General features: G+C 41.0%; 1 protein-coding gene across 1 annotated transcript in view; it reads left to right on the forward strand.

The window, feature by feature from the left end:
- The first annotated feature begins 2,133 nt into the window (after positions 1-2,133).
- The window catches only part of F5 (coagulation factor V (proaccelerin, labile factor)), a 62,829-nt gene continuing 41,274 nt past the window's right edge, over positions 2,134-23,688 (forward strand). Inside the window, exons 1-3 of the mRNA XM_005398188.2 lie at positions 2,134-2,632; positions 5,250-5,341; positions 13,598-13,720. Coding sequence (XP_005398245.1) covers positions 2,475-2,632; positions 5,250-5,341; positions 13,598-13,720 — 373 coding nt within the window. The 5' untranslated portion in view covers positions 2,134-2,474. The remainder of the gene's footprint in view (positions 2,633-5,249; positions 5,342-13,597; positions 13,721-23,688) is intronic.

The raw sequence follows: 23,688 nt of genomic DNA on the forward strand, positions 1-23,688 counted from the left end.
CACAGTGTTTACCTGAAATTAATGCAAATATTAGCCAAACAATATATCGTCTTGTTGCAAGGAAATGTAATCTGATGACTCCACCAGGTAGACTGGATACACATAAGCAAACACACAAATGTAAATAGTAAAAGGGTTAATTAAAGAGCTACAAAGATTTTGCAAGAACTTTGTGAGCAATCTTGGGACTTAGGAACATGATACTCACCAAAAGTTTCTCAGAGATGCTGCCAATAGCACCCTTGATGTCAATCCTTATATGTGAATAGGTAGGTATTATATGGCAGTGGTTCTCAGTCTTTTCCCTCAAGTCAGAATCTACACTTGTGAAAGCTCCTAGGGAATTCTGATGGTCTAACGCCTTTGGGAACCACTGGTTTTGTAGATATACAACCATAAGGTATCATTCTTTCTCTTAAGTAGCTTATAATCTAGTTGGGTATTCAACAAGCACCTACACAAAATGATAAAGGGTAGCTGAATGTAGTGGTGCACACCTGCAATTCCAACACTCTGGGAGGTAAGGCAGGAAGATCCCCAAATGAAGTCTAGCTTGTGCAATTTAGCAAGACTGTCTCAAATAGGATAGAATAGAATAGAATAGGAAGAATAGAATAGAATAGAATAGAATAGAATAGAATAGAATAGAATAGAATAGAATAGAATAATAAGAATAGAATAGAATAATAAAATAATGGGCTGGGGATGTAGTTCAGTGCAAAGGCCTAGGTTCAATACTAGCACCTCCCACAAAAAAGCTAAAGGGTAATTATACTTTGAACAGTGGCATTAGAATTTATAAAATGGAAAAGTAAAAACTGAGTCCAGAATCTGGAAGAAGGCTAAGACTACCGACTTTAAAAGCTGGGCAAAGAAAGAAGGAGAGAAAAAGCATTCTGTGTCGAATGCTATCAGCGAATGAGCAGACAGACAGATGGGGTAGGGAATATGCTGCTGCGGAGCCTGATGTCATTTCCTGAGATGTCGCCAGGATACAACTTGCTAAATACATTGATGCCATAAAGCATAGGCAGAAGCTCAGGTCCCTGTGATGCTTCAGATAACACACGTCTCAGATCCTCTATCAATGGAAAAATAAAATTCAAGGCAGGGCAAGACAGTAAGCTCCTTCCTGAAGTATCAGAGACCCTGAGAGCAGGAAGTGTAATTAGAAATAAGCCCATGCTGTGTGCTCTATAAATGCTAGGAACACTATATTAACAAGATCCTTTTATCCTCCCAATAGTCCTATCAGGAAAGATTAATCTCCTCCCAGTTGTTTGCAGATGTCAAAACTGCACTCTACTTAAAGACTTCATATCACAGTAATGTGTGCACCCACGTTTACAGCAGCATAACTCATACTAGCTAAGTCTTGGAAGCAGCCAATATGTCCATCAACAGCAGAATGGATAAAGAAAATGTGGTATTTACACATCATGGAATACCACTCTGCTCTCTGCCACAAAGGAAAATAAACTTGAGTCATTTATGGGAAAATGGATGCACCTTGAGACCATAATGTTAAGTGAAATAAATTAGACAAGTTTAAATACCACGTGGTTTTTCTTACATGAGAAGCCTAAAATACAAATAAAGAGCAAAATAAAAGACAGATAATAGGAAATAGGGAAATAGATCTTTCTCAAAAAGGAAGGGAATCTATAGATGAAGGGAGGGAGAGGGAAAGAAGGAAATGGAAAGGGGATGAAAAATTAAAATGTGTGATATACACGCCCCGTTCCACACATGGAATGTGAACACGGTGTACTGCAAACATATACTAAGAAAAGAAAGTTAAATTAAAAATTGGGGACCCGGGATGTAGCTCCGTGGCACAGCGTCTGCCTGGCAAGTGCGAGGCCCTGGGTTCCATTCCCAGTACAAAAGAAAACAAAGCTCAAACCAAAACTTGGTTGCTTTGCGAGGGTGTCAGCATTTTCCCAAAATAAAGAGAAAGACATTAAAATAAAGGTGACAGGCTTAAAAGAAGAAGAAGAAGGAACTCTGCTCCAGAGAGGTGGAGTAACTTGCCGCACACCACACAGAGAATAAATAGATCTGAATTCCGGACTGCTGGGGATCGCAGCCAAAGCCCCCGCGGTGCCGCAACTCCCCCCACCCCGCCCCCTGACAATGGTGACAAGCCGTTGCCCAGAGCTGTGCCCTGCTAAAGTGACTCAGGGCAGGCGGCATCCTGCGGCCTGAGAGCACTGTGTTTCCACGCCCACGAAAGGGCACCGACTCGAGGGCGCCGGGTCTCCGCGGGATCCGAGGGTCCGATCTCCGAGCCCGCGGGGAGGGGGCCGGGCACTGAGCCCTGGGAGGGTTCCAGCGGCGACACCGTCGCCGTCCCGCTCGCCCTGCCTAATCAATACCTCCGTCCTCGGGGCCGTGACCCTGATTCCGGGGAGGAATCGCAGGCGGGAGGGACGAGGCTGCGGCGCAGACGGCAGGCACACGCGCCGAGGAACATGTCTCCGAGCCGCGCGCGCCTCTGGGTGCTGCTGGCCCTGGGCGCCGGCCTGGCGGGCTGGGGCGTCCGCGCGGGCCCGGCGGGGGTGCTCCGGGAGTTCTACGTGGCCGCGCAGAGCGTCACCTGGACCTACCGGCCCGAGCCCTCAGATCCCAGGTAACGGGGTTGGGGGTCGGGGGTAGAGAAGGTGCCTTTACAACTGCACCTAGACAGAGAGAAGACTGACTGACTGATTGAGACTGACTGTGACGGGGAAGGAGAAAACAAGAAACGGGAAAAGGGGGGGGGAATCCATACACACACACACACACACACACACACACACACACACACAATAGCTAAGTTAATTGTACTACTAATTTCTATTAGTTGATTGAAAGGAACAGTTAATGCTTATATTGTTTAATCAAATTTGCATGCCTATATCTTGTAATCCGAGCAACTGCTTTGATGATAACAATGTGTAATATAATAACCATTGTTAATTTCCTATCATCTTGTTTTGAAATTCTGTATCGTTTCTTTCTCCCTTTAAAATAAAAAGATTTAAAAACTGATTTCAGGTAAGTATATACAGTTAATAAAGTGCACGTGATGGGTTTATTTCGTTCATTAGACTTGTAGTTTTGCCTCTGCTCATACAGTTCATCCTTCGAAGATGCAGAGAAGATCCACCTGGGTTTGTGATATGCTGCCTCCTTTTCAAGAGTTTGTTTTCAACACAGCTTTGTTAGTTTGCTTACCTGGCTAGTATGCTTATTTGTTACTATGCTTAATTTGTCAGTATGCTTAACTGCTTCAAAAGCACCGGGCTCTACCTCCTTCATTAGCGCCTTCCTACGAAGTCCTTTTCTGGCGTTCTAAGAGTCTGCCATTTACAAGGAACCAACTACATAGGGTTTAGTCTCTGGCTACTTAGCTTCATCTTCTAAAAGTAAAGATGCTTACTCTGCACTTTACTATAAGCAGATAATTGAGTAACTACTGCCAGAGTCTCTTACAAATGACTCTGAAAATGAAGTAGCATTAGTTCTGCTTCATCCGTTTGACTTATTCATGGCTATTTCATATGATCTTCATTTTTTTCTTTAAATTAATTCCTGGAATATGGCTTTCCCTGGATATGTTGGTAAAATCACTACTAAAGGGCAATTGTGACTAGGAAGGTTTAAATAATTTTTTGAGTTACAAACTATTTTTCTAATTGAAAGGTTTAAAAACAAGACTTCCCAGAAATGAACCAAATCATACGGTCCATTCAATATTTCCAGTTAGTTTCATTTTTTAATTTGTTTTGAATGGTAAACCTCCTACTGTGACTGACTCACTTTTTTAAAACACTCAACATTTGATTGTGAAATATAGGTTCCTCTTTACAAAACCAAAGCAATTTGCCAAAAAAATGTAATATTTTTGACCACCTTTGTGTATAATATTAATCCTTTCAAAAATTTCAGTGGAACTAGGTTATTTTGGAGGGTGTTACATACTACCTTGGCCTTAGAAGAAGAAACATCTCCTTTTATAAATAATAATTTTTAAAATTTGCATTTCAAGGTGATATTCTAAGTAATACCCCTGCTCTTAAGGGACTTCCATTACCTAAAACCCCAAAGGAAATAACAGTCTTTCCAACACTCATGTCTGTTCATGGGTAGAGCACACACTCCTTGGGGGGCTTTCTTGTAGCATGTTGCGTTTGTTACTTGGGAGTAGGGGAGATAATGGGGAGATCAAAGGATACAAAGTTAAAGATGAACAAAGCCAGCCTTGCATGATAGTGCAAATTTGTAATCTCAGCACTCTGGAAGGCTGAAGCAGGAGGATCACAGTTCCAGCCCACCATTTAGCAACTTAGTGAGACCCTGTCTCAAACTCTAAAAAAGGATTTGGGATGTAGTTCAGTGTAAAGGTCCTGGGTTTGGTCTGAAGTAATGTTAAAATAAAAAGATGGAATGAACCTGACATGAGGACTACAGCTATTAACAGTGTATCAGCAAGTTGTCACCCAGTGAGGAAGGAAAAATGAAGACTGACAAGGCAGTCAAGCTGGAAAGTTTTTCCTTACTGGTCTTTACCATTCCTGTGAAGTATGGTACCATAGTTATTAAGATTCTGATCCCCCATTTGACCTAGAAATAGAGAATAAAGTAGTGGTTAACTGGGTTGAGACAGAGAAGAAGAAACGATTGGCTGTATTATTTATGAGCTGTATCGTCTTAGAAGATCACTTCATCTTCCAAGACAGTTTCTTCATTTATTTCCAGCCCTTACTCTACTACCTCTCTCCCTCCATTCTTTCAACTAGAAATAAGGTCCAGCAAATTGATACTAATTTATGATGTTTTCCAGGAGCTTAACGTTGTATTTTGAAAGTTAGGCATTTAAAAAAAAACCTATATGTGCTAGATCAGTTTAAAATAGCACACATATTTGCTTATAAGTGATTTGTTCATATTTTTAATCACTTAAAATCTAAAGTTTGAGTTCACACTATGATTTTTAGGTTCCTTTTTAGAAAATTGATTCCGAGAAACAATATGAGGAGAGCCTAGATCTGTGGGAAAATGTTTGCTTATCACAGCACACTTTTTAAAGAAAACAACAATTCCATCCTTCATTTTACTTATTTTTCATATTTACAAACCTTACATTTCTAAAATATAATAGAAATAGTTATTCTATAGAAGTCTGAGGGTGTGAGGAATCTTTTTTGTAATGTGAACAGATGTTATATTCATCTTTCAAATTAGGTTTTGTATTTTATTTCCAGTTTGAATCCTTTTTCACCTTCCTTTAAGAAAATTGTCTACAGAGAGTATGAACCACATTTTAAGAAAGAAAAACCACGACCTAGCATTTCAGGTAAGCCTAAAGTATATTTTTAAAGATAAATTTCTACGGATAATATGGTATTCGTTTGTACCGAAAATATCCTTTGTGCGTTGTTTTTAACCTCTGTTGGTTATATAATGTATGGGCTCAGTGCACAGGGAGAAAGTGGGACCCTGTGCTCATATTGTTGAAAAATTTAAATCAGTGATGGTACCACATTAAGCCAAACGGTGGCCCTTCTGTGCATGGGTCCCTGCGAAACCACACAGGTCACATGTCCATGAAGCCAGTGATGTTTTTTAATCTTGGTTAGCATAGTTAAACAAGACTTTTGAGCATTTGAATTTATATTCATTTATCCAAGAAGCCACTGTGTCGCTGTAGCTGTGGGTGTGGCATTGAATTCAGCACCACGGATGCTGCAGACTCCTACCTTACCTTCATGGGGCAGTGGTCCAGTTCAGTAAGCCTTAACTGAACAAGGTTTTGTTTCCATCTGCCTTCCCAGACACAGTCAAAGGGACTATGTACAGGGATTCTCTGCATCTGCCTTTTCCATCTACTCTCCTGTTCACTGTGAGGAACCAAATGGCTGCGAATTTTCAAGAAGATTTTTTCATTTTGTGTCATCTTTCCCTTAATCAAAGAAACTAAGTTGAGTAGCGGTCTATGAGCTGATCTTTGGGGAAATATTTCATAGGAATGACACAGGTGATCAAAGGAGAACCCCTCTATTTGGGTCATTTTGTCAGTAATTCACCCACCCTTCCCCTGGCCAGGTCTTCACACCTGTCATCATTCCCATACTCACCCTCCACCTCTCCTGTTCATCTCAGTACCCTGAATCTGATGATCACCTGTAATCTTCAACCTTTCCTCAACTTCCCTTCAGTCACAAATTAATAACAAAGGCACACTTGGGTGTACAGGCCTATAATCCCAAAACTCTGGGAGGCTGAGGCAGGAAAATTGGAAATTTGAGCCCAGCCTGGACAACTTAGCAGTTTAGCAAGACCCTATCTCGAAAGAAAGAAAGAAAGAAAGAAAGAAAGAAAGAAAGAAAGAAAGAAAGAAAAACAGAAAGAGGGCCTGGGGATGTAGCTGCAGGCAAAGACTCTGGGTTTGATCCCCAGGATCAGGAAAAAAAAAAAATCAACAAAGCAAAATACATGTTCAGATAAATCCCTATATTAGGGGAGGAAAAAGAAAAACTCACCTTGACCCTACCCACCTTTTCCTTTTCTCTCCCTGGAGTTTCTGCCATTCTCTACATCCTCTCCTTACATTCCTTCCCTCATCCATTTCAGTGTGACTAAGATTACCATCACAAAAGGGCATCAATGATCCCCAGATGCCAGTGCCCATGGCTCCTTTCCAGTTCCTTCCCCACTACTGAGATCCTTAGCACTCTCCCTTCTTGAAATTCTCTCTTTGCCTGGTTGGCCTACTGCCACTTCCCTTGGTTTTTTTCTGATCCCTTAGCGATTTTTCTCCATTTTCCCCACTGTACCTTCTTCGTCCACGTTCCATCCTCCAGCACCACAAGGTCTTTCACACCTCCCTGCCCAGAACTCATGTCCTTTCCAAAGCTGTACTGATTGCTCCCCAATCACAGCAGGAACAACTCTTCCTCTTCCTTTATCCCCCAGTACTGAGTAAACTAATTCTTGTTAGGGATGTTGTGGTTGATCAATGAAGTTAACAAGCAGAGTACTTACAGCAGTGGGAACACATCATCAGCACTCAATATAAGTTAGCTACATTATCAAGACCTTTGCTATTGTGATTATTAATCATATTTCCAGTAGATCATATATCTCTTTTATAGATATCTACATATCCATATTCCTTCACTCTATATATTTTGGTAGTTGATCATTCATATATTCACTTACCCTTAAGTAAATACACTTTTAAGTATTATTTTGTTTTTCAAAAAATTGTTTTGAGAATGACTACACTGCAGACTCCAGGGATATAAAAGTGAGTAACACCTGGACTCTGACTTTCAGGTGCCTTCTGGTTACTGGGGATGCCCTACAAGTAGATAAATAGTTGTAGCATAGTGACAAAGAAGAACTATGAAGAGAGGCTACAGTAGGACATAGGAGACCTATCTCCAGTCCAGTGGTCACAAATGTCTTCCCACTTCTCTGTTGATGGCTGAAAAAAATAAAAGAGAGTAGGAGCTTGGAAAGTCAAGTGGAGGGGAAGTGTGGAGATGCACTTGGGACCAAGGGAGCAGTACTGTGTTCAGACTTCGAGTTTGAGATGTCTGTACAGTATATACCTAGCAAAGTGAAAGGAGCTGCTGGTGTAGAATTCTGGCCTGTAGGAGAGGAAACCTGAGCTAGATATAAATATTTAGAAGGCATTGGCATAAATATTTAGAAGGAAGCAGATGGCACATGAAGTTCAGGAGGCTGAGAGATCACCCAGGAAGCACAGGAGAGGGGGCTGAGACAGAGCTCAAAGGAGCAACAAAGTCCAAGGGATGAGCCAAGAAAGAAAGGTTCACCAAGAAGCTTGAGCACATCTGTCCAGAGAAGGCAGAGGACAGCTAGAGAATGAGGTATTCTGGAAGCAAATGACCAAAAGTCCCCACAAGCTACTGGTACAGGGACTCAAAGGCTGCCTTTGTCATGGACAGGTAGGGCAAGATCATATGAAGGAGAGGGCTTAAGGACTGAATGGAAAGTGAGAAAAAGGAGGCAGAAGGAATTTACAGATAATTCAGTCCAGAAACTTGGCTCCGCAAAGGAGGAAAGACAGTGGCTCTAGAGGGAAATGAAGGATTTAAGGATATTTGGAGCTTTACAGAAAGGAATATAGAAACAATGTTTAAGGGAGAAGGAAAAGATAAAGACATCTGAGGAAAAATAATGGATGGTGCAAGGTTCAGAAGCAGCAGAAAGCTCTGAACTTTAAAGCTTGGGCTGGCCCACAGTTGGCTAGAAGGGCTCCCACCTCCTTTGAGTGAAGGAGGAACAGTAAGGTTGTCCATAAAATGACATTCATACCCGTGGGCAGGAAGTGGAAAGATCTCTTGTCCTCTACCACAGAGCCTGTTCAGTTTCATACTCCAGCTTCCAGCTTAACATGCATAACAGACACTCAAGGACTGTTTAACTCAGTTCATCTATAGGTGGAAAACATATTCACTAAGCCTAGAAAAGAGGAATTGGGAACTATCTGAAGCTCCACCTCTTATGGCTTTTGCCAAATTATCCAAGTTTAATGCCATTTCTAGGTAAGATATTGTACTGAGTGCCACAACAGAGAGAGGACCAATTCTGGGCTTGATACCTTAAAGCAGTGGTGGTGAACCTATGGCACATGTGCCACAGCAGGCTGTTTGTATCACTGAAAGCTCCAAAAGATTCACCATCACCACCTTAAAGCAATAAGGAGGCATATGTAGTTTTTGAAGAGGAGAGTGCCCTGATGGAAATCCTATCAGATGATTAACTTTTGTAGTGATTTCCTGATTTAACCTTATTACTGAAAAGTAGACCTTGGGAGTTGATAAGAACAGCCTTGGATTTATGTTTATGTTTGTTTTGTTTTAAACATTACTGTTATGGTTTGAATCTGTGTGTGCCTCCCAAAGCCTCAAGCGGCCAGGCTTGAGGGGCAGTCTATTAGAGTTTGAATATGGGTGTGAGAGCTGCACCTGCCCGGGAGTGGATATTTTGCATATGTAAGGGAGAGGAAAGGAGTGCTTGGAGTGTTCCTCCCCCATTCCGACCTGGTGTGTGGTTGCTGCTTAGCTGTGTTCTGCTGCCCTGAGCGCTAGGTCTCTGCCATGTGCCACTCTGCCTTATAAGCTGCCAAGTACAGACTGAAACTTCCATGAACTGTAAGCGAAATAAACCTTTCCTTCCTTAATTTTGGGCGTCAGGTATTTTGTCCCAGCAGCGAGAAAAAAGTAACCAAGACAATTACCTTCATGTCAAATCCTTTGTCTCCTAGAATGTATTTGTTTCAGATGAGCTAAGACATTGAAATACCCAGTTTTGGCTGCACCAGTGGCCTGTCCTGTGGCATGTAATGAATTCCTCTCTGGGGAGCAGAGACCTGGATTATCGATCTCCTGCAGTCCTTTCCAACTCGACACCTGCAGGCCATGCTTCCTTCCCTGTGCCCTACAGTGGTTTTCCCTGCCCCATCACATAGCCCTGGGCATTGAGAAGGTGGGAAAGGGCTTAGGCCACCCAGCTGAGGGAGAAGCTAAAGAGCAGCTCAAAAAACATTCAGCCACATGTCTGCCTACTTGTATTTGATTTGCCTGAATAAAAACACCTTTCAGTTTTGCTTTAATGCTGAAGAAGCAGGAAGGGAGGCTGAATAAATACCCCAACTGCCCACTGAAGTAAGATGTCTCTAGGAAGCTGTTCTGGGCATCCAGCATGTGCAGCCATGTGATGTCACCTATCAAATCAGCCAAGTAAGGGATCCATAGTGACAAAATGCAGTGCACACAATGATAGCATGGTCAGCACAGACTGTGCTCATGGGCATCCCGGGCAGGGGGATGGCCAGTGGGGACACCATGACCAGCCAAGATCAAAGTGGCAGGGTTAGCCAATGGAGTCACGCATGGTCCACAGCCAAGAAAGGGGATGACTTCTCCACTCTTTCTGGACAATGAGGTCTGAACCTGCTCTGTAGGACGTGGTAGAAAAAGCTTTGGCTTAGCAGTCCAGAGACTTGGGTTCTAGTTCCAGAAATGCCATCAAGTCACTGACTGACCCACAGCAAGCCACCCTACTCCTCCACCCTACTTCTAGGCTTCGTTAACCAGTTCAAATATAAGGGTTGAACTTGAACTATGTGAGCTCCATGACATCACTGTGCAGAGCTCACATAGAACAAACAAAAGGCTTTGGGCAAAGAACAGTGTAAACTGCTGGACTGGCAGCACAGTGGAAGGAACAGTAGGTAAGAAGACAGGTGTAGGGACAGATGTGATCAGAGACGATAGCTTACCATGGCTGTGTAACCACGGGCACAAACCTATTTCCTCAAAACAAACTGAATTTGTTTCCTCTCTTACAGTCTACATGTCAGAGGTCCAAAATGTGCTTCACTCTGTTAAAATCAAGGTGTGGCAAATGCTGTTATTCTGGAGGCTCAAGAGTAGAATCATTTCCTTGTTTCAATTGCTAGACACTGCCTATGTTTCTGGGTCTGCAGCCCCTTTCTCTACCCTCAAGGCCAGCAGAAAGCATATTCCAATCTCTTTCTGAGATCCTCCACATCTCTCTTATAAGGACCTTTGGGACTGCTTTGTGCCTATCAGATTACCCAGAAATACCTCTCCATCCCAAGGCCCTGATTTTTGCTATGTGCAGAGCCCCTTGCCATATAAGGCAGCATACTCACAGACCTGAGGGAGAGACATGACTCCACCTACCCCACCCACCAGACGAAACCCTCCCACAGTGTCCTGCATGCACCTTTACCCCCCACGTCCCACACCAGAACCCCACAGGCCACCCATGGCAACCTGGCCTTCCTCATCCCTCATCCAACCCATCATAAGTCCTTCAAACTCTATCTCTCAAGTAGAAATCTAATCCATTCTTTTCTCATCATCTCCACTGCAACCTTCATCTCACCAATGTCTCTTTCAGAGCCTTCCCTCAGCATCTTCTCTGGTTTCTTACCAGGCCATTCTCCACAAAGTCAGCTGGAGATTTAAAAACCAAAATCGGGTCCATGTTGTGCTCTTGCTGAAAACTCTTTAGTGGCCTTCAAATGCTATTGGGTTAAAGGCAAAGCTCTAAAAAGCCAACATGCCCCCAAATGATGGGAACTCCCATGGTACCATCAGCTTTACTTTCTGCCTCACTGTCTTGCCCACTGAGCTCTTTCACTGCCATCTCTCAGTCATCTGATTAGATCACATCAGGGCCTTTGTACATGCTAATACCACTCCCTGGTGAGATCTCTCCTGCCTCCTTCCAGTCTGCCTTTGGACTTCAATTAAAGTATGTCACTTCCTTGAGAAAGTGCTTCTAACCATGACCATTGCTTACCTCCATAATTATACTAAACCTTCTGTAAATACTCTTCAGGGTATTTTGTACTTTTCTTTCGTAATGCTTACAGTTAATAATCAAAGATTTATATGATCATTTGTTAAAATCTGTCTCTCCTACTATCTTATAAACTCTATGAAGGTAGGGAGTGTATCTATTTTACACTTTTATGTGTCAATACAATTCTGACCCTACAATAATGTGGGAAATTATTATTTGTTGAGTGAATGAATGAATGAATGAATACAAGGTAGGGGTGTAGTATAAAGAGTTTAAAGCTCAATATCTAGAGTTAGACAGAATTAAGTTTAAATTATAGCTTTGCCTCTTTTTAGTTGTGTGGTATTGGACAAGATACAGTACTTAAACTTCCTGAGGCCCAGTTCTATCATGCATAATGTGAAAATCTCAATATGTAACTCAAACATTTATTGTGGGGATTGATACAAGGGTCCACATTGCTCAAATATATCTTGAGGACAGTTAGTGGATGTCTTGTCATAATTACCATCACTACAAGTGAATGTGGGTTGAACTCCACACCTGTCAGAACTTCCATCTCCTGCCTCCATGACCTCTAATGGGCAGAGGCCAATTCCATGAGAGCTTATGGATGGTCCAGAGGTAAGAACAGTTGGTTCCTAGCACCTGTCCAAGGTGGGGCTTTGGTGATAGATCCACAAGACCTAAAGGATGCCAGAATAGTGGGGGACCACATGTTGCAGTGGAGGCTCACAAGCTCTACCTCCAGAGCTGAGCTGAGGTGCTAATGGGATCCTTTCTTTCAGTAAGACTCTATGTTATTCTGAAGTGGAGACTTCGAGGGCTATGCTTTAGCTGACTGTAGTATATAACTACTCAAAACTGTGACTCAGACATCAGCACTTCCATTAATTCCCTGGACAGAAGTGGTCCTGCATCTTTGGCACCCATGTATCTTGTCCGTATCTCAGTGGCGGGTTCTACCATCTATCACCACACTACTGGTGAGCTCCTGGTGGGCAGGCCCTGTGTCTTATTTATTCCTGCAGCCACAGAAGCCAGCACAGTGCCTGTCCTGCAGCAAGTAAAACCCCACTCTAACCCGCTGCCCCCATGTGCCCCTCATCGCAGTAACCAATAACACTGTCTACCCAGTTACTTAGATCAAAACCTCCAGGTCATCCTTGACTTCTCCTCTTTGAAGCCACATCAAATCCATCAGAAAACGCCATGGGCTTTTCCATCAATCGTGTCCAGATTACAAACACATTTATCACTTCCCTGCTACCTGCCGGCCCATACACCATTGTCTCTTTCTTTTATTTCCTGATCTCTGCACTCACTCTTTTCACCATACAGACTGCTGTCTGCACTGCAGCTAAGATGAATTTTCCTTTAAAGAAGAAAAAACTGCATACCTGTCAGACCATATCTCTACTGCAGAAAGCTGTAGTGCTTTGCCATTTTACATGGAAAGGAAAACCAAAGTCCTTATCATGACCCATGAGGCCTCACAGGAGCCAAACCCCACCACTACCTACTTTACCTCTTCTCGTTCTTCCTATGCTGTTTTTCTTACTGTTCTTTAGATTCACTAAGCTTACTTCTGATTCAGAAGCCTCAGGGCCAGAGAACTGTGTGATTTTCCCCCTTGTGTCATTCAGGTCTCTGAGGTTCCACCTACTTCAGAGAAATCTACAGTAGCCCCTGCCTCATATCCCCTGAGTAGCTGAAAATGACTTTCTTTCTTTTCTTGACCAAAGACAGTAGTTTCAGCCATGCAATATGGCATACACCTGTGATCTGAGTGCTCTGGGAGGCTGAGGCAACAGGACTGTAAGTTCAAACTCAGCTTGGGCAACTAAGTGACTTAATGAGAGCTTGTCTCAAAATAAACAATAAAAAAGGGCTGACAATGTAGCTCAGTGCAAAGTCCCTGGGTTCAATCTCTGGTACCATAAAAAATAAAGACACAGGTCTCTAAGCAAAGATGGTGCATCTGAGTGGGTTGGACGTGGTCAAAACTGTTTCTCCTTTTCTCTTGACTTGCTGTGGGTCCAGGCCAAGTTCAACCCTCCTGTTTTTATACAACTGCACAGAATGTAGAGTGAATGAGCTTGCAAAGTCTTCAAGATTCCAGAGAAGCAGGTTGACTTCAAGACCAGAAGGAATGACAGCAGTCACTTTGGGGCCTTCCTGCATAGCATCTCTATCTTTGATGATCCTAAACACAGACGATCTTAACTTCTTGTTCCCATAGGACTTCTTGGGCCTACTTTATATGCTGAAGTTGGAGACATCATGAAAGTTCACTTTAAGAATAAGGCAGACAAGCCCGTAAGCATCCATCCTCAAGGAATTAAGTACAGTAAATTCTCAGAAGGTGAGAGAAATTTAATATCCCTCTGACAAGAGAAAATGTACAACTCTAACACTACTGTCAAACATTTAAAACTGGTATTGTTAATCATGCATTGTTAGGGAAATCTCCTTTCCTGCAAATGAGAATTATAATAATTATTGCAAGTTTCAGAGATGAAAATCAAAAGCTTCTGAAGCCAACTCTACTTTAGCTTTTCACTAGGTCCTTGTTGTGTAATAGTTGGGTGGGAAAATTACCTAATCTCTATGAAATCCAAGATGTTCACCTTGTTTTTTTTTTGTTTTTCTCCGGTACCGGGAACCAAACTCACGACCTTGCACTTGCCAGGCAGGCGCTTTTGCCGCTGAGCTAAATCCCCAGCCCCAAGATGTTCACCTTGTAAGAGGAATAGTAACACATACATTGTAAGATGGCTTTGTTTTTGCAGGCCATAGGATCTCTGCTTCAATGACTGAACTCTGCCTCTTAATATATAAAAGTAGCCATAGAAAGTATGCCCACGAATGAGCTTGGACGTGTCACAATAAACTTCATTTACAAAAACGGGCAGCTGGCAGGATTGGGCCCAGGAGTTGCTGACATGGTGACACAGGACCAGCTCAATGGCAAACAGATAACACTTAACCCACAGTATTTGATGATGGCAGTAAAGTAGTACTACATACTACCTTAGATACAGTGAAATGGTTAAGAACATAAATGGTTAAGAACACACTCAAGTTTTAGCTTTAGCATTTCTATTTCTCTAACTCAAAATCTATGAGCCTCAACTTTCTCATCTGAAAAATGGGAATGATTATACCTACCCAATAAGGTTGCTCTGAGGATTAAATGAGACCATTTAGGTAGTGTTCCTAGGATGTGGTTCCTGGGCTTGGTAAGCCCTCAATAAATGATGAGGCCTCCATGATGATAATGTCATCAGTGGTCATGAAGACAATGGTGACCAAAGTGACTGCCTCAGCCACATGACACTAAGTACCTGGCATTAATACTGTTCTAATTTCTCCTATTATGTTAACATTCAGATCATAGCAAGCACAGTGGAGTCCTATCAGGAACTAATATAAAAACTGTATCCATGTTTAATAATCAATGGTATAATAACATTTTTAAATAACTTCAGGCTTTTCATATTTCACAAATCTCTTCCTTTTTCCCACATGTTCCAGCAATCATACCATCAAAGAGAGGAATTGGAGATTATTTTATAACATGGGCCTAAAACATGGGCCTTCACCATTGTGAATCTTGGCTTACATACTTACAGCTGTGTGACTTTTGGAAAGTTACTTAACCTCTCTATGACTCAGCCTTGTTATCTATAAAACAAAGATAGTAATCATACACACCTACACAAGTTCGTTGTTATGAAATCCTAGAAAAATACCTAGCATATAAGCCTAGAGAAATATTGGCTATGATAGTATAGAAGATTCCTCAATCAAAATGTGTTCAACTAATTTAATATTTGACAATTATGAGTTAGAAAGTGGTGTTCCCATTTATTGTTTCCTATGTAAATTATTGTCAAACCCATTACCTCTAAGGTGTAAGTGACTGACAGGTCACTACCTACTGTGAACTACTTTCCCCAGGAGGATCTGCACAGATTGAGAAAAAAACAACAAAGCTTAACTGTGATCTTGAGAAGCTACTGTGGCAAGACCCTGGGTTTGCCAGCATGCGCGGGTCTCTCCCTGTCCCAAACATCATACAGTGACATAGTGAACACGGCTTAACCTATGTGTGAACTTCCAGGGGCTGCACCAGGTGTTCAACACAGCAGTGCAGGAAGGGGAATGTTTGCTCAAAAAGCCAAAGTGTCCCTTGTAGGTTCCATTTCAAACATGGGACAGGGCAGAGCTGCGGACTCTGCACCCCAGTGAGGCTGTTTGCACAGTGAGTGGACCTTGCCACACATCCCTCTTCTTTGGATGTTTATTTGTCCCTCTGCTCCCCCACAGTTAGCAATCATGGATGAAAAATCACTCAAAACACTCCACAGTTCCCCCTGGTGACCAGACTACTGGCACTGATCAGTGCCTCTGTGTCCATGAATCTGAGAAAGATAAATGCAGGTGTGTGGGGAAAGTCAAATTTGATCTTGAAAATGAAATGAAATCTAGTAAACCATGTTCTTCATATTAAAAGACAAGCCTTCCATTCATTTTATCATGCCTTCTATATATCTCCCACTGTCATGGCCTCCCTTGACATTTTGAGGCCTTTTTCTCAGGAATGAGGATAAACTCAGATGATGCTGAGCCAGCTATGAGAGAATCCAGATTCCTTTTTCTCAGAGGTAGACACGTGAGAGAGAAATGGCAAGCACTGAAATGGTACAATAGCTTTGAAAAATCCCACTAGTGCATCTGGCAAGGGTGGGTGACCCTTTTTGACAGAGATCAAATTATGATTTATAAAAATGCTTACCTTTCCTTTAGAAATGTATTTAATAGGAATAGTTTTAAATCAGGAAGTAAAATATCTGTAGTTGTACATAATTATCTGAAAGCTTTCTATCATTACAAGGGCTAAAACTTCTGAAACTTTGTAAGTAGCATGCTGTGTGAAAATCACATCCTTGAGAAAATTCTGTTATTCAGTAGAGTTTTCAAAGTTGTTCTGATCATTTTCAAAGATGTTTTGGTCATTACCTTTAGAAAGTTTGTTTCATAATAAATCTTAATAGTATTCTTCATTTGATTTATAACACTCATAGTTTAAATATGTGAGTTTCATTATGAGTATTACACCACAAAATTAGTTCTGTAATATCTAGCCATCTGCTGGTTATCCAACGCTCTGAATTTAAAAAATTCACTATAGATTGTTCCTTGCATCTAAATGTTTCCAAATTCTCTCTTTGAAAACTTACTCTTCTAAATTTTTCCAAAGCATTCCAATGTTTGATAAATTATAGGTGATTATATTTTTTATCTTTCATCTAGATATTTTGTACTTACATACACACTTCATTGAATATACAATAAATGGCCAAAACAAACTGTAACGGCCAACATAATAATTCTCATATTTGTCTGTTTGTTTTCCTGAGAAACTATCTTGTAGATAACAATATGTAAAACAATAACCATTGATAATTTCCTACCACTTTGTCTGTAATTTGGTAAGCCCCCCCATTATTATGTTATCCTTCTTTTACTCTTTAAAATAAAAAAAAATTTTTTAAAATAATTCTCATAAAGCACATAAAGTGAACTCCCATTCAAAAGAGATTTGTGGGGCTGGGGATTTAGCTCAGCGGCAAAAGCGCCTGCCTGGCAAGCGCAAGGTCGTGAGTTCGGTTCCCAGTACCGGAGAAAAACCAAAAAAAAAACAAAAGAGATTTGTGTGTCCTTAGCAGTGGAATTGGGCTCCTTGCAAAGCAACAGCATTTTCATTTGCCCATTGCTTATAGTTGTGATAAGAATGTTCCGAATCTTTGAATGCACTGAAGCATTCACCAAGTTTATGAAATGAAGAGGAAAGGAGTTGTTAACAAAAATAAGGGGAGGATTTAATGAATGAGCACCCTAGTGGGGAACCAAAAGAGTTCTTTTTGCAATTTCACTTTTCTAAAGCTTGTACACACCATTTTACATTTTTTAAAAAACGCTGAAAGCCTTCTGGCAAATAATTAGTACACCACGACAAGTATAAACACACTACAAAGCTGACCATGGACTGTGCAGGAAGCAAAGAGAACTCAGTAAATATAAAATGAAGGACAACCATTATGCAAAGCATTTATTCTAGCATGAAGCTGAGCAAGGACTTTTTGTGCCCTGGCACAGTAGTTGTTCACGTCCATTTTTCCTTTTTCAGTTTAGAGTTTTAATTTTTTATTTTGAGTTCAAAGTCAAAATCAGATTCAGCAAAAATGCATTTCACAAATGGGTAGTCAAAATAGCTGCTGTTTTTGTTTTATACCTGACATTCTGTAGGTTGTAAAAGCAAAGATACAACATGTCTGTTTTATTCTAGAGTAAAGGCAAAATAATTTGAAATGAAAAGAAAACACTGATAAAATTATCCCCCAGCTACCTCATTAGTTACCCGCAGTTGTGTAATTATAGACTATGTCCCTCTTGCAGGTGTGGCTCATCATTTGTTTCAGTATACTGTACCTTTTAATCATCTGCTCAATTATTTGTCATTTATCTTGCATTTAACTGACAAATAAATTCTTAATAATTTATTTTAGTCAATGGTACAGTCATTGATTTGTGTAGCTTCAAGGACACTTTCAATATCTACATATATACCAAAATGTCATGGTACATACTCTGAATGTGTATATAGACAAAATTTTTAAAATCTACTATGTGTTAAAATAAATGTGGATGTGAGCCACTGACTATTTACAAATAAGTCTGATGTCATTAAAAATCAGTCACGCTGTACCTAGCCCAAGTGTTCTGGCACTTTAGGTAATTCATAGATACTGATATTGCTGGATTCTCCTTCCAGAAAAGTGTGTTCTAACTATGGTCTTGGGACTGAGTGGCCCTAGTAAAACTCTAAAGGGGAGCTCAGCACAACCAAGGAACCCACTGCATTCATGCTACTGTTAACTGCGCTGAACTCACAGGGTACAGGCCTGACTGCTTTCCATTTGCACCTGGTCCCTGGCCCAGAGCTGATGAGGCTGAGGATAATCAATTTTGAACTAAACTGAAGGACTGAGATCTTCCTAGAAAACAGGGACTATGTGTTATTTTCTTTTTGCCTTGAAATTTATTGATCTTTTTCTGGTGATAGTGAACAGTTACTTTGGCTTATTGCCATTTTTTAAAATCATTTTTAGAAAAGATCTGTCACTGCAACAGACTGGATGTTTGTGTCTCCCCCGGAGTCATATGTTGGAACCCAGGTCCCCATTGGGATGGTACCAGGGGTGGGACCTGGGGGTTCGGTGGGGGAGTTAAGTCATAAAGGCAGAGCCCTCAAGATGGGTTTGTGGCCTGTGAAAGAGATCCCTAGAGGAGCTCTCATATCCTCTTTCTGCCTTATGCACATCCAATGAGAAAAAAGCAGTGTGTAACCCAGGAGGGGTGCTCAGAAGAAGCCCACCATGCTGGAACCCTGGCCTCCACATTCCAGCTTCTAAGGATGTGGGAAGTGTCTGCCATTTAGAAGACCAAGCTAAAAGGGTTACCGATTTCCATCTTTCTTACGTGTGTTACAAGAAATCAACAACACTTAAGCTATATCTAATCCAAAGTAAAATTTAAAAGGAAAGAAGCTATGTTAATCATCTGTATCTGAGAAAGAAAACACTTAACTAAAATCCTAAGGTATATTACCACAGGCTGCCAAAGCAGTTGTTAGGTGATAGGCATATATTTTTCAATCCTCAAAACCCATCAAAAATGACATTATTTCCAGGAAAAAAAGGGCTATATTATCTTAGATTCTGAATGAGGAAAAAAAAAAAGGAAAAAAGGCTAAGAGAGACATGGAGAAATTTTCCCAAGTTCACATAGGAAGTATGACCAAAACATTTGAACCTTGGCCTTAATTTATGTGCTTTCTCCCACAACCTAGTGGGAGAAAATATCATTATTCATACATCTCACAAATATTTAGTTACAAATTGTGATGAGTGCTATTTATGAAATCCTTGCAGCACAATCAGAGGCCAGGGAAGGGATAAGCTACTATGTAACTGGACATCTGAAAGATGAACATGGAAAAGAAAAGGAGAACATTAAAAGTTACCTTTTATCCTACAAAAAAAAAAAATCCCACTCTGTCTTTTGGAGAACTTGTGAAGGCAATGGAAAGAAAGCCATTTTCTACAGTAGGAATCCCCTGGGATGTTTGAACGGCTAGAACAGTGCACACTTCATGTCCAGAAACACCAATTTTCAACCCCATGAGGCAGTGAAGCCTGAGGAAGGGCTGGCAGGTTTGGTACTCCCACCGTGCGGCTCACAACTAGCTGTGCTGCATGCAGTCATCACACAGTGTTTGACCTGGCAGGGCCACCCTCCTTACCCATCCTGTTTGCACTTTGCTTTCGAGAACTCTTTTGTAACTTTCCGGAGATAAAGCTCACTGTTTGTCAATTGAGAGTCTTCTTCATACACTCTTTTTTCTTTTAGACTAGAATAATCTTATAACTCATTGGAAGTTATTTGATGTTTTATCATTTCTCTGCTCCTGATAATTTGAATATTCCAGCCCTAAAGTAAATATTTGATTCACAGTCACTATCAAGCCATCTTTTAAAAGGGAACAAGACACAACAGAGTCCAATGTTAAGCTCTATACCAGCACAAGGGTCGAGACACAGGTGTCTGGAGTAGCCAGGTAGGTAATTCAGTGAAAATATGTGTCCAGTAGATACCGTGATCAGAAAGCAGAAGACCACTGCCAAGATTGGTCCAGCCAAATACTATGCAGTAGCTTGGGCTACAGTATCAGATCTCTCGGATTTTAGTTGTATTTTTTAAAAGGAAACCAGGAATTCAGACTCTTGTATAACATTTCCAGATTTTCTAAAATGTTGGTATTTAATCTGCTTTAACACCATACAGTCAGAACAAAACACACCCACATGCTGTGACTTGGCTCTAATCCACAGGACCTTAAGTATTAGGAGTTCAATAAGCACATATCAAGCATCTTCTCCATGCTTCCCCAGTACTGTTGAAGACACCAGAGATACCAGCATAAACACAGTCCTGAACCTTCCCTTAAGGAGGTCATACTTTGGCAACCAAATGTGCAGAATGCAAACAATCTAGTAGAAATATGAATCATATAGTATCCCAAGTATTTAACTGCAAATCTTGATCATATGAGAAAAGTATGTAGTAGAGTCAGAGGTAAATAAAAGGGTAAACTGGCATTAAGTTAAATGATAAGGGTGCATTTATTCACAGGAACACCAAGCAGATGGCTCTAAGCAGAGGGAACAGTATATATCTGCAAAGACTAGGAAGTAGGTTAGGACTCAGCATGTTGGGAGACCTGACTCAGGGATCAATGGAAAGACTCACACATGATAAGACTAGACAGAGAAGAAGAAACAGGGAATCAGACATGGATCTGCAGTCTGTGTTAAGGATTTTGTGCCATCAGTGAATGCAGATGTACCTATTCAACCCTTCCATTTATGGCTTCTATGCTTAGTGGCTTAGATGTAGAGAAGTGCCTATCACTGTTCTACCTCACTATCCCATGAGCAATGACTTCATAATATGCCTGTTTCCCATCCCCACCTGAAGAACCCAGATATATTCAGATCCCAGGCAAACTCATGCAGTGTTCTAAGTGGAAAAGAGTTTCAAAAGATGGAAAAGAGGAAGATACAGTTAAACAAGGGAAATTGATGTTGCAGCCATGTAAAACTGTAAGGTAGCTGTTATAAATCTTCTCCATATGTTCCAGAGAGTAGAGAAAAGTATGAGCATAATCGAGAGATGAAAGATATAAAAATGTACAAGTGGAATTTTTATAGTTGAACCCAGCAGCTGAAAAGAATACTAGATGAAATTAACAATAGATAAAGCACTGTAGAAGAAAACACTAGAAAACATGAGTACTTAGCAATAAAAACTATTCAGAATGAAGCACAGAGATTTTAAAATGAGCCTGAGCAAAATGAGCAGAACATCAGTTAGCTGTGGGACAACATTAAGTGACAGAGTACATATGTAATTGTATCCCAGAATGGTGGGGACAGAAGAAGTATTTGAGCGATCACAGCTGAAAACTTTCCAGATATGATGAAGACCTACAGACTTAAAGAGGCTAGACAAAACCACACCAAAGCACATCACAATCAAGTTGCCAAAAATAATGATAAAGAGAAAGTGTTAAAAGTAGAGAAAAAAGATACATTACATACAGAGGAACATAAATAAATGATAGTAGACTTATTCTAAACAATACAAGTCAGAAGACAAACAAGGACAGGTCTAGACTTTTGGGGGAATCTGTCCACTTAGTATTCTAAGTAAAAAAGATTTTACGGCACACACTTGAAATCACAGTTACTGTGGAGGCAGAGGAAAGAGGATTACAAGTTCAACCTCAGCCTGGGCAACTTAGTGAGATGCTGTCCCAAAACAAAAATTAAAAAGGCCTGGGAACTTAGTTCAGTGCAAGGCCTAGGGTTCAGTTCTCAGTATCAAAAAAGAAAAACAAATATTTCAAAATGAAGGCAAAAGAATGTTGTTCCAGATATATAAAAGAGAGACAATTTCTCACTAGCAAATCAGAGAAAAGGAATTCCTTTAGAAAAGGGCAAATATAGAGAAGTTTTTCCTCATTTCTAACCTCTTGAAAAGGCAATTGTCTAAATAGTAAGATAAAAATAATCATTTGTTGTGACTCAAATTATGCATTCAGAAATAAAATGTGTCAGGTGTGGTGGCCCCTACCTCCCAGCACTCCGGAGGCTGAAGCAGGGGGATTGCCACGAGTCTGAGGCCAGCCTGGGATATAGAGTGAGTTCAAGGCCAGCCTGAATTACAGAGTGAGGTCTTGTCTCAAAAAACAAAACAAAAGTGTAAAACATATTAGAAAAATAGCACAAAGGCTGTGAAGGAAGAAATGGAAATGTATCACTATAAGGTTCTTATAAGTGAAATGGTATAATACTATTTGAAGGGAGATTGTGATAAGTTGAAGATACATATCATAAACTGAAAGGCACTACTAATGAAATAAAAACAAAGCCATTAGTGGAGATTTTTAAAAAGTCGTTTAAAATAACCCAAAAGAGGGGCTGGGGATTTAGCTCAGTGGCACAGTGCCTGCCTGGGAAGCACAAGGTCTTGAGTTCAACTCCCAGTACTGCAAAAAAACAAAAAACAAATAAACAAACAAACAAACAAAAATAACCCAAAAGAAAGCAGGGCAGGAGAGGAAAAGTAACAAAGACCAAATGGAAAAACAGAAGACACATAGTGGAATCATGTTTTAAAACCAGACTCTGGAATGAAGGATCCACTCTTTGCCATGATTGTGACTGTAGCTCTAAGAATGTACACATTGGTTAAAACTCTGCAAATATTAAGCAAAACTTGGTGAACTTTGTTGCATGCACATTATTCCTTGATAAAGATGATGAATGGGAGGGAATAGAGGAGGGAAGAAAGGGTCACAAGAAAGAAACAAGACAGAGAGAGAAAGAAAAAGAGGAAAAGAAAAAGCATAGATGATGAGAAAGAGGGGAGGAAGAAATTAAGCATTTCTGCTTTTAAAAATACAATTACTTAATAGTTCCCACTGGTCCTTTCCCTTCTGTGGAAAACATTTCAGGCTTGGTTACTGTCTTCCCACATCTCCTCTCTGGTGGGCTCACCTTCCACCTCAAGGAAATTATGGAATCAAAGATAACTACCTCCCCAAGAGAAAGTCTGGCAGCTGGTGATAGCAAAACTTCCGCTTAATTACATGAGGAATGGGAAGCAGCCTGGCCCTCCTGGCTCTACATGACACTGACCTTTCCCCTTCCTGAGCTTGCTTGCTCCATCTCTACCACATCTTCCTTTAATTGTGGGGAGCCTCACCCAACCCTCTGCTCTTCTTTTAATCTTGAGCATTTCAGTTCCCTTTCTGTTTCTACACCCCGTTGCTCTCCTGGTAGCAGTCAAGGAACCCTGGAGTTGTCCCGGAAAGTCTAGAGTACCTAGGGCTGTTAATGGATCTTTGGGTGCATGAGGAACAGAAGCAAGAAACCTTAACTTTGGGGCACACACACAGTTCTTATGCACAAAAGCAGATAGGCTGTGTGCAGGAGCTAGACACTGAGGATCTGGGGGAAAGCTGAGATAATCAGATGGTGGAAATGCAGTAAGAGATAACACAGGGCAGAGGGTAGTTGCAGAGGGAAGGAAGTTATGACAGCTCCAGAGCCAAGCAAAACAGTATATACACAATTCTAAGTACATAAGTGTGAACAAGATGAGCAGTTAAGTATAAATAGGACGACTTGTCAAGGACCA

Source organism: Chinchilla lanigera, unplaced genomic scaffold, assembly GCF_000276665.1.
Source record: "Chinchilla lanigera isolate Chin_1 unplaced genomic scaffold, ChiLan1.0 scaffold00061, whole genome shotgun sequence".
NCBI lineage: Eukaryota > Metazoa > Chordata > Mammalia > Rodentia > Chinchillidae > Chinchilla > Chinchilla lanigera.